The sequence below is a fragment of the Pieris napi genome, chromosome 11, assembly GCF_905475465.1.
Source record: "Pieris napi chromosome 11, ilPieNapi1.2, whole genome shotgun sequence".
Lineage (NCBI taxonomy): Eukaryota > Metazoa > Arthropoda > Insecta > Lepidoptera > Pieridae > Pieris > Pieris napi.
In genome coordinates, this window is record NC_062244.1 from 10,246,921 (window position 1) to 10,259,334 (window position 12,414).

The 12,414-nt window shown below is 31.8% G+C and overlaps 1 protein-coding gene across 1 annotated transcript in view; it reads left to right on the forward strand.

Moving 5' to 3' along the window:
- LOC125053854 (G-protein coupled receptor Mth2-like) overlaps window positions 1-12,167 on the forward strand; it is a 93,100-nt gene extending 80,933 nt beyond the window's left edge. Inside the window, exons 2-10 of the mRNA XM_047655446.1 lie at window positions 3,059-3,282; window positions 4,124-4,350; window positions 5,061-5,246; window positions 5,746-5,824; window positions 6,051-6,232; window positions 6,711-6,836; window positions 9,141-9,291; window positions 10,532-10,721; window positions 11,992-12,167. Coding sequence (XP_047511402.1) covers window positions 3,059-3,282; window positions 4,124-4,350; window positions 5,061-5,246; window positions 5,746-5,824; window positions 6,051-6,232; window positions 6,711-6,836; window positions 9,141-9,291; window positions 10,532-10,721; window positions 11,992-12,099 — 1,473 coding nt within the window. The 3' untranslated portion in view covers window positions 12,100-12,167. The remainder of the gene's footprint in view (window positions 1-3,058; window positions 3,283-4,123; window positions 4,351-5,060; window positions 5,247-5,745; window positions 5,825-6,050; window positions 6,233-6,710; window positions 6,837-9,140; window positions 9,292-10,531; window positions 10,722-11,991) is intronic.
- Window positions 12,168-12,414: the final 247 nt, after the last annotated feature.

Here is a 12,414-nt window from a genome sequence, read left to right on the forward strand (position 1 = left end):
TACAATAGGGTGATATCCTAAGTTATATATTATATTAATAAACGTCATCATTCTCATCTAATTTTGTTCCATTTCTGGACTCCTCCATCTTTCTCCATTACGCCCTGCACTGGTTTCTCTGGATCAACTGGGAGCCAACCTCCTTGACGATGTCGTCAGTCCACCTAGTCGGTGGGCGGCCGCGCGGCCTTTGTTCTGCCTAGGTCTCCATTCAAGGAACCTGCAAATACAAAAATAAATATTACACTAAAATAAATTTAAAATGTTTGGTTGCATTGGCTGGCCCTTAATTCTGGTACCATATCTCTACGGTATCATTATAAGAACGTTACAAGCACTACATAATAGTAGTAGGAGAGCTGGCACCAATTTTTGGGCAGGTATTTGAGGCAAGCTGAAAACTTGTCACATACCTCTCCTATTATATTCCAACACGGAATTGCAGACCTGGCTGGTGAGTAGCGGGGCTAAATCAACCCCTACATTTTTAAAAATATTAATTTTTTTTCCCCAAAAATATATTTGAGGCAATACGCAATTTATATATGTTGCAGTGTAATACTTAATAAATACGAAAAAAAATAAGCCAGACAATTTAATCGGGGCTGTAACATTGCCAGACGCGTGCAAACATTTTTTGCAAAAAATTATAAAAAATGTTTTTGAGGCAGCTTGAAATTTTAATGGAATGTTATTTATATCTATAAAATTAGATTCCCAAAAAGACAGATCATTTCGGTAGGGCTTTCTACCTGCCAGGTGACCAAACAAATAATGGATGAGTACGGGCCTGTACTACTTTAGACAAGCTGTAGTGTGAGAGAGAGCGCATTTCGACAGCTGTCTTCTAATCTAATATTAGGATATTGTCAATAATTACTGTAATCAGGGAGTTTGATTATTAAAACTGATTCTGATTTGATACCGAAATTCTAAAATCTATTGCTGCATTCGACTACAGCGTGGCGAAATATTGTTTTGACAGTGTGACCATGGAATAGCGATATATTTTTTCAGTGACCGACTGATAAAAGAAAACCTTTCATTCATTACGAAAAATTCACAAATTTTTGTTGTCTCGTATTAAAATAGTTTCGATGGCGACTCAGAGTTATTGTATACCAATGTTGCGACATACTTTATTGAGAGAACTACATCGAAAATGCACACAAAAACATTGGGTACGTTGTCGGTGTTGCTATTCGAAGTTGCAGAGTACTGGCGCTATCTTTTATATTCATTTTCCGCATTATTACATATCATTATATTTAAGCACGTTGCTAACAAGCTGACACAATATTGAACTTTTTCCGCACATCTGAAGGATATATGAATACTAGTTAACTTACCCTACGTGGTTTTGGATAGGCATTTATTATATTAAAGTAATTCAGTTAGGGTTTTATTCGCATATAATATTTGGACATTGTAAGTGTGTACTAAATGTTAGTTTGTATGCCTTTTTTAAACGCGAGTTTGCTACAAAATTTTAATGGAATGTTATTTATATGTTAAATAATTTAATTTAAAAATAATTTGCAAAACCAAAATAATCATCCCCGAGAGAACGGGAATGTTGTTAAGTAATATCCAGGATTATGTTCATGATATTAATAAAAAAATTATCAATTTTGACATTTAATATATAAAGGGAAAGAACGGATATTTTTTATAGCATTTTTTGTAAGTTGATATTTTATTTATTATTTTAAATATAATAATATCTCGCTATATACCATAACTAAAGGTGGGTAATAGCGCGCCGACAGGTATTTTATAATAAAGATTACTTTCAAGAAACATACGTGAGCTGTTTCAAGAATATCTAACCTCAACCTTACGAATAAGTTGAAATACTCCACTTGAATATATATTAGCCAATTCATCATTCTTAAATGACAACCAAATTAAGCTGTCCTTCCCTTTAATTGCCTTTTGGGCGGGATTTCCCCGAACGTATCAAATGGAGGTTATACACCCTAATATTTGTTTATGTTTATTAGCTGAGTACATCGTTCACGTGGTAAATTTGTCATAGCTCACTCATGATCGTGTATGGCAATGTTATAAGAGTGTATGCGGAAATTCGTCGTAGGATTTCTGGTCGATGCAGTGCCAAATCCGTTTTTGTTATGTTGTTCTACGTCATTATATTTAGACACTATCTACATAATCTGTGAATAAATGCCGTAGCAAATGAGAATTATATTAGCACAGTGCCACATACTTTTCTTGACCGGTAAGAGCGTCGCTGTCATGGATATTAGTATTGCCAGTAAATAAAAATTAACCATTATAAGGGGAATAATTTGAAGTCATGCAGGCTAACATAATAATTTATTGAAATGTCTTAATAAAACAATGTATACTAGTATCTAGAAAATACAGATCTAGGCTTAAAAGTGACACAAGCTTAGGAACAATTGATATGATATTACCTGTGCTATTAATATAATATCTTTTAAGATACCTAGCAATCAGAACTGTTCGATAATTAAAACTACACCCATTGTAATTAATAATGCAAGAAATAAAAATAAATACATTTTAGTTACATTTTTATTACATGTTGGTATATCGTAAAAATATTTATTGTACGCACCAAGAATTTACTAAAAATAAACAATGTCAGTCTGACATTTCAAAATGGCGACTCTAGTACCAATTTTAGCCGCTAGAGCCAGCATCATAGTAGAGGTCTGTGTTCGATGTAGATCTGTGGTGTCCATTAATATGTTATTATTTAAATTATTAACTGCGCTACACATGTGTCTAATGAGAAACTTCTGCGGTATTTTAAGAGGTAAAATGTTTGCTTTGGTTCGCTAAACTTTACCACTCTATTACGCCGAATAATTAAAATTAATTTTGATGAATTAAGATGTGGGTATCTTTATATTTTATTAATTCATGTTTCACCTCAAAACTAGAACCCATCCTGTAAAATATTTTATCCTTACCAAACTCGTGACATTCAATAAACGTGACAAACATAATAATAAGTAATATGAATCACTTGATTAACCACAAACATTTAATATATACATTTCTTCAACAGGAAGAAGAGCAGGAAGTGAAAAAGGAATTGCCAGTTGTGCCAAAATGTTGCGCGAGCGGGCAAAACTTGAGCGTCACAATCGAAAATGGAAAAACAAAAACAGTCTGCGCCCGGTCGAGCCTTACTTTCCAGCCAATATTCCACAAAGCTAATGAAACGCACATATGGAGTTACGATAGCAATGTGTTTGAAACTATAGTCGGCAACCCTTGTGCTTATGATAGGTGAGTTTTTTTAATAGTGATGTAATTCTTTTGGATGTTTGTACTAGCTGGCAAAACACTCACTTTACAACTCGATTTACAAAAGTAATCTTTGTTCATAAAACAATTGTTTTTGAGTATTACTTCTTCTAATTAGAAGTCAATCGGCAAAAACTGTTATAGATATACTAAAATAAGCCAGCTTTTGTTTAAGCCATCCAATTAATATATTTTAAATCGAAAAGTATAAAACTCACTATTTCACCTATTCATTTTGAATTTAAAAGCATGTGAAATTCTTCTCTAACACAATTTTTGAAAACGTTCACATCGTCATGTCATATGTCAATTTCTGACAGTTGTCAATGTGCGCGGGAAATTCAAAGTGTGTTCGAATTCAAAAAGAAGTATAATCGACTTTTTTCATAAAACGTAGACTAAAAATGTCACCTATGTATCCTGTTTTACTCATGTTTCACGCCGTTTTGTAGCTCATTTAAGAATAACATCTAGCCTATAACTTATAAACACGTGCCGTAAATTCCGCAGTGGGCGGAAGTTGATTCTAAATTTAAATAAAACTTCTTCAACGAATATAAATAGGAATGTATTACATACTTTATTTACTGCTGTAACAGAATAAAAATTTTATATGAAAATTATTGTTATTAAAATGTAAACTTAAAAAAATAAACAAAAAACGTTGATGTTAGACATTCATTCACTTTACCTGCAGATATTTTTTTCTTATTGTCTTAAAACAACCATTTAGATATATAAATCGTTATCAAAGGCTTACAAAAACCAGAAAATCAATCACTATGTCGAGGTCTTCATAAGCCTAAATCTGATAACTTTTCAGGTACAAACTAGAGCCGGACAAAATGAGCGAAGATGAGTTTTATCTTTTATTCAATGGCTCTCTATTCATGCCGTTCAGTAAGCCTCCGTTGTTGGGCACAAGGAATTTTTGTATGGAGACGTTTTGGAACGAATCCAATCCAGCTGGAGTGACGCTTCCACTGGTGTGCTTCTCCGCGCCCATTGAGGAAGCTGGCACGTCACCCACGCTTATCGCTTACGCAATCGGTTAGTAAGTAGTGAATTAATTTAACTTTTTTATTGTTTTTTTTAATGGTTAAAAACAGTTCATTCTGATAAACTCAAACTCAAAATAACTTTATTCATATAGGTAAACAAGTACATTTATGAACGTCAAAAAAGAAGTTAAATTAATTGTGAATTTACATTTACAACCAGTTCGCAAGTCAAGGACGTAGAGCGGGCAAGAAGAACTGTCAAGGAACTTTCCGCCACTCTTTTTAATCGCTAGGTTTTGATACAAATTGTTTGAACTGGAACACTTAAATCCTAAGAATTAGGATCATTTAAATATTTGTAAAATTTATAACAAGCTTTATTGATTTAGCGTTTAACGAGGGCTTTGAATTTATTTAGTGATAGTTGTAAAAACGGATACAATTTCCACATAAGGAGTGGTTTATCTTTATTAAACTGATCTCAATTAGATAACATTATTTATACTTTTACTTATAGGTAGATTTTCTATATCTTTAGCAGATAAAAGATGTTCTTTAAAGAAAATCAAATTTAAGATTAAATCATAGTAATCACAATTCTTATCAAAATTATTGGCCCGTTTATTGCCAATATTTACAATTGTTAATAGTAGAAGTTTAAATTTATTTCCTTTTGTCGTCACAAAGTCACAATCCCAATACGTAAATAAAATTAACGATACCTTTGCAGGCAGAATAAATAAACGAATATATTTTCAGGGTTGATAATATCAGTGCCGTTTCTTCTGGCAACAGCGGTTGTGTATATCTTCATAACAGAGCTAAGAGACACACATGGAAAGGCCCTAGCTTGCCATTCTACGTGTTTAGCAATAGCATTTTCGTGTTTAGCGGCAACGCAGCTGGCCGGACATGCTTTTCCCAACACCGCTTGCTCTATAATGGGTAAGGTACCAAATAGATTTATATTAAGAAATTCTAGGGTTTATCTATATATACCCAAGGGTTGTCAGTCCTAATGTCATGTCTGCTCTGAGTTATTTAAATAAAAAACTGAATTAAAATGTATTTAAATTACCATTTTTTATTATGAAATCGAGCTATCTGCGAACGTATGTTATATCTAAACGTGTTTTAATGTAGTTTTGTTATGATATTCTCTTAATTAAAAACGAACGTATGTTTTGAATTTAAAACAAAAACTAATAGCTCATTTAAAGAAAAAAATTTTTTTTTTTTAACCAGATAATCTACCATTAGATACTTCAATGCAGCAACTATTTATATCACATACATACACATAGAAAATATAACGGTAATAGATTTTAATATATTCAGAACTCACTAACAATTTTTTATAGTAGTTTTTTACACACATGTTCATAGTTCTACATAGATTGGTATACTTTGATAATTAATGCAATTAATATTTTTTTTCTTGCAGCCTACCTCATCCAGTTTTCATTTGTTTCCTGTTTTTTCTGGTTGAATGTTATGTGCTTCGACACTTATTTAAATGTTAGGTAAGACTAATTGTAATTATTTAAATATGTTTTAAAGAGCTTTTATAAGAATATTTATTAGAAGCAGTGACGTCGCTTAGACTCCTTCAAAATTAAACAAATACCTATGCTTTATACCTCCAGCGCATTTGCAGTCTAAACCATTTTATTATTTTTCTATTTTAATCATAAAAGAATTAAAAAATAATTGCAACATTTTTTATCACATAAAAACGTTTTTTTACAGAAGATACATAAACGCATCAGTAAGTAGAAGGAGTATGAGACGAAGATTTGCATGGTATTGCGCATACGCAATTTTACTACCAATTCTATTACTAATTATAACAATAACAATGGACCTATCACCGGCCGTACCTAGTACATACTTAAAACCTAACTTCGGCGTTAAAGGCTGTTGGTTCAAAAGTAAGTCTAAATTACTTACAAGACGTTAATCACATATTTTAGTAACGAAATGTTTTAAAAATTAAAGCAAAAAAAGGGTGCGTGTACTTATGTACGCGCGTAAGAAGTTATCAAAAAATTATCAAAAATAGTTTTTGATTGCATGCAATTAATTAATTACAATTAAATAATCAAAGACTGGAAAAGGAGTCATTATAGTCAATGAAGTTCAGTTTACATTTGAAAAATTAAATAAATAAATATTTATTATTATTCTCTTACATTAAGTATATAAATTCTATTATTATTCGAATGTTGTTTTTAAATTATGTCCAATGCCGTAGCATCTTCCGTGGGCAACTTCATTCTGTTAATTTTGTAGCGCATTTTGCGCGCGCATCGTAAAATTTCACTCTAATCAATTTTTCATAACGCGCCTAAAGAAGTATAACTTCAATAATTTAGGCCACGAATGCTAATTTAATTTTCTCTTTTGCAGCGGACCAGGCCGCGTTGCCGTATTTCTATGGCCCAGTGGCTGTAATCCTACTTAGTAATTTAATTATATTTCTCTTCACTTCCCGAGCTTTTGTGCGGCATTATGACAAGCTTAAGGACGTTTCACGTAAGTCAACAAATTAATCATAACGTTCTTTATAGAGTGATTTTTGGAGTTTACTCCTATATCTGTGGGATTGAACGTGTAAAAGAATGAGATGGAATACATTACACCGACTTTTCTATTTTGAATTCACGTTTTGACAGCCACGTTACAACATTGTCAGTGTTGACAGGTGTAAAAAATAAAAGTAGATTGTCTAGCGTGCCATAGAGTTTTGTCAATAGTAATGGTCAGTGAAATTAGCACTAAATAAAACTCCTGCCGTTTCCCATGAATAGTTTACTACTATGTAATATATCAAAGATCTTAGCCTCAGCAACGCTTGGACGTGTCTGCTAGTAAAAACATATATTCTTACCACCTTTAGTATGAAAATATCGTCGATAGCCACAGAACATTATCGCCATTTTATCGTTCGTAAGGAGTAAACTCCAATCGTGCGTCGTAGCTGACACACACACACTTTTTTTTATAAACATTTTTTTGGACAATTCTCCGATTATATTGTCGTCAGAGGTATGTAATTACTTAGCAAAATAGCATTTGTAACTAGCATGATTACTACTTATTTCTGTTGGCAAATTTTGTATTATATTTACAGAAAATTTTAGTAAGGTCTCTTAAGATTTTGTTCAAGATTATTTCTTTGAAGGTTTTTACTCTTATGTTCATTCCTTTAATTTGTTCAGTGTTGTAGCTGGTGAGTCAGGACATGTAATACCGTCTCTTAAGCTGTATTGTTGCAAGGACAGGCAGCATTTTGGCTCACTCTGAATCTGTAACTAAGACATATTAATTTTTTTTATCATCTTAAGTATTCTCGTATACGCATCGTATTGCAAAAGGCCTCACACATTGGCTAATATAATTGGTTATTGTTTTTTTCTTTCATATAAGTTTTAAGGGTAGTTTTTAAAATTATTAATTGATTTTAATATGCGAATGAATTTAAAATAATTATAATATATAATAACGTAATAACACAGATTATGGTGTAGGTAGGTACTCGTACATTTTTATATAATAAATTGTATAAATTCAATTGACAAATCTTTAGGAAAATGTTTAAGGAGACATTATCATTAAATAATACTAGAACTTTTAAAATTTCCACTTTTCTTATTTTTTAATCATAAAGTTTATATTTTTAACTGTTTGAGATTTTTATACTGTAACATAAGCTAAATCCTTTGTTTATTTGAATTTTCGTGAGTGTATTTTATTGTGAGCAAGTGTTTTGTTCGCGTGTATGGCTAGTAAAATGTTAATTTAGTACGAACAAAAGAACGAAATCACTCTTTGTTTTATCTTTATTGTCTGAAATTAAAAGCCCGTGGTTTATAAGCTCAGTAAAAATTGTGTAAAAATTTAGGTTTAAATTAAGTTGTTATGGAGAAAAATTGTGCTTTGTTTTATATATTACGAGTCAGATAGTACGCATTTTATTATTTGTCTAACCACCTTCACTCATTTTGTTTGAACGATTGATACTTTTAAAGTAAAGGGACATAGGGATATATGCGTGTTGTTCCCACGAGAATGTAAGTGCGTGCTCCTATTTCACCTACTGCTACTATACCTACTGCTAATATAGATCAAATCTTTGTTTTTTATTATTAATTACTTAAAATGTCATAAGGAACACGGTGTAATGGTTGTAGCTCGTTACAAACATTTTGTAAAACAAAATACTTGGCGATGAAAAAGAGCGGCGGAGAGTTTATTGCCAGTTCTTCTCGTCCGTTCTACACCCTTGATTTGAGAATTATTGGCAGTAAATGTAAAATTAGAAGCATTTAGCATTTAATATGTATTTCGTATTGTCTTTGATTGACATAACCTTTACACATTTAAAGAAAAAACTTTTTAACCGGATTAAAGTTATGTATTAAATTCAAAATTATGTTAAATAGTTCTAAATTTATAATAATACGCACAACTTTAATCCGGTTAAAAAGTTTTTTCTTTAAATATGTATTTCTTTATTAACGTTCATAAGTGTAAATTGTGTTATCCAAATCAAAATGATTTTGAATTTTATGCCATTACCGCACAATCGGTTTGAAACATTTTGCTATGTGAAAAAATCGTGTCGATTGTAGATCAAATATTAATAAAAATATTACTTTAAATACTAAACAATATCGTCTTAAGCAAAGGTATTGTTGACTCAAGGAGCACGTTTTTTACATTTTTATGAAGGGATTTGCTTTGAGAATGTAAACTCGAAATTACAAAGTTTAGTGTTAAAAGGATTTTAATATTAAATTTAGTTCTTTAATAACTTAAATAAGTATATTTTTGCAGCCTTAGACCTAACGCACTCAGAGTTCAGTACATCTGATGATTGGGTGCGACTCAATACGGTGCTAGGTCAACCTGTGGCCGTCACTGAAACTTCACCAACCAGAGAGCCGCGAGTCAACTTCAACCAGAGGTTAAAGAAATATAAGAAATTGTAAGTTTATTTATTAAATTTCATTAGAAATACAACTCACCACCTCCACGTCTGTCGTTCCACAACGGAGCCAGATTTTGCTGCACACTACCAATATGTAGAACCAGCTGCCAACTGAGAAATTTCCGAACCAATTCGACTTAGGGTCCTTCATAAAAGAGCGTACCAATTCTTAAAAGTCCGGCAACGCACTCCCGAGCCCTCATTAAGAGTGTCGATGGATATCACTTAACATCAGATGAGCCTCTTGCCCGTTTGCCCCAGTTCTATTAAAAAAGCAACTATTATTGAACCAATCTTCTGTAATTAATAATGTTTGTGTATTTATCTGTCTATGATCGGCGGTTACACTTATCATCAGGTGAGCCTCTTGCCCGTTTGCTCCCTGTTACATAAAAAAACTCAATTAAAATTAGTGTATGTTACTACTCACTACTTCATTCAAATTATATTTAAGCTGTGATGGATAAGGACAAAACATAGTTCAATTACATATTAATACTTAATTTATAATATTTTTATTACCTATAAAACTAAAGTTTATTAGATTATTACTTCCTTTGAGTTTCATAGCGATCGTGAATAGTACTCGTGAAAACCAAAGAAAATATGATAAAAATATTAATATTCATAGCACGTTCATATTAATCAGGCGATGATTGACACAGCCTCCCTTGAGCACTTATTAATGAAGAAATTCGTTCACCTGACCCGCATATATTGTGTCGAGAATCTAGGTCTTACGATCGAAGCGTGTTTGCTAAGCCCGCATTGAATTGAATAATTAGTGGAGAAATTTCATAATGTTATACTGTCTTAGTTCTAATTTGTACAGCTCTGTACAAGATAGAGTATTAAATACAGTTTATTATAATGCGTAGTTTTTATCCGTCGTAATCTGTAATTAAATCTAATATATAATTCAGACTATTTAAATATATCGTGTATACTTGAGATATAGAGTTAGACTTTGATAGTTTAATATTAGAATATAATAAATTTGTAATATTATTTTTTCACAGTAGAATTAACAGTTAATACGTATATATATATATATATATATATATAATAATAGAAACTTTATTTCCTCCATCTTCGATTTTGTTCCCTTTGGAGTAGAGACTCTTTAGCCGTGGGGTTCAGTATATGTATTTTTATTATTACTACTAGAAACCAACAATAGTAGAAATGGCTTGTTTGCTTGTTGTATACAGCGGAAACAATTATTGATATTATACAGATTTCGCAAGTGTTGCCTGTTATCCGCCATCATGGGCATATCCTGGGTGCTGGAGGTGGTATCTTGGGCAGCAGGAGCCGGTACATCAGCAGTATCAGTATGGTCGGTGTTCGACCTTATCAATGCATTGCAGGGTGTCGTAATATTCGCCATCTTTGTATTGCAACAACCCGTCCGATCGTATGTTAAGGTAAGGAATTTATTTTTAAATAGTAATAATAAATCGTTTATTTGTTTAGAACGTGGTACATTCAGATTGATAAATTCATAATTGATTCCATATTTTTATTTTATACTAATTTCACTAATGTATTTTGATTATATGGTTTTTATTCTCGGTTTACTCGCCTTGGTAATGGAGGTTACTAGGTGAAGTAATAATATCGATATCGTTAAATTACTTTTAAGATAGCAAATACAGTTTTGGATGCACTTGTATCCGTAATCTTCGTTGTCATCCTGATAAATGGGACGATAAGCTATCAAAAGAATTTGTAATATATCAAAAATACACATATAACAATGTTGCCATGTTAAAATAGTATTTTTATTATCATAACAGACTGCATACCCATAAGTATTGTGAAGGATGCGCAACACAACTTCTTTTTACTTAAAGTGTAAATAGTGACAAATGACTTAAGCACTCATTTGTCAAATAGCGGTGACGCGGTGATATTAGGTGGGAAAGAATTAAGAAAGCTTCTGTTACGTTGATAAATTTTCAAATTAAAATCACCTTGTGTAATCGTATACTTAGTCAAATTAGAAATTAAAAAAAAAAATTAATATATTTATAAGGAGAGACCCTTAGACCGCTGGGAAGATGATCTGAAATGATCAGCCGGCAAAAACTAGCACTCCATAGCACAGGACCGACAAAAATGGGCATCTTTGGAGGAGGCCTTTACCCAAACCGGGGTTCCTGTTAATTCATAATAAATAATATATATTACTAACATAATCTAAGCTAACCTACTAACAAAATCAACTACCAACTATTGTAAAACAAGAAATAAAAAGGCTTATTATTATTATTATTATATTTATAAGATTAATAAAGAAAGCATTGTTAAGTGCCTATCTTGAAGCTACGCCGCTGTTTTGCCGGTTTTTTGTGCGTAACTAAAATTTCTGGTATTTTTATTTTATCTTGTATGTATTTTTTTAATTATTTTTTGTAAGATTTATGTTTACCTAAATTGTTATACATTTTAAATAAAATAATTTGTAACTTATACCGTAGATTTAGTACTATGTGTGACGTGGTAAACTTTAATAAATACATTAAATAAATAAATAAGATTATATAATTACACTATAAGATTTTGTGTTTCAAACTAATGGCCGGCAAAAGTCCAAAACTTTAAATACAGGATAACTATTGACAAATCGATATTATTATTAATAAATTGTCCAGCAGTATTTCCATCGAATTTAAAATTATTATTCCTTTACAGCTATCAAAACTCTACAGCGCGTGTAGAAGAAGAAAAGACGAATCAGAAATATCCGTAGTGAGTGACAGAAACAGTATGAGTGGTACGGGCCGAAGAGATTTTGTGTAGTGAACATCGTGGAACAGAGCTACCATGAATTGACATTTCAGTATAATTTTCTATAAAACGAATATCGTCGGGCCTGTTGGTGTAGGGAGGGTCGAGTTGGTGTAGTGAAAAGTACCTACTAAAGATGAATGAATTTTCCTGATACGTAATGATGATAAAATTAAATTAAAGGCTTCGTGAAATTAACAAAAAATCAGTATTAAATTCACCTATGTAAATATTGCTTTTTGTAACTGCGTTGTCTGCCTGTGTTGTTCAAGCGAACCTTCTTCTTATAGTGCCATCTCCTTGCGAAGGTTGGCGATCATCATGGCT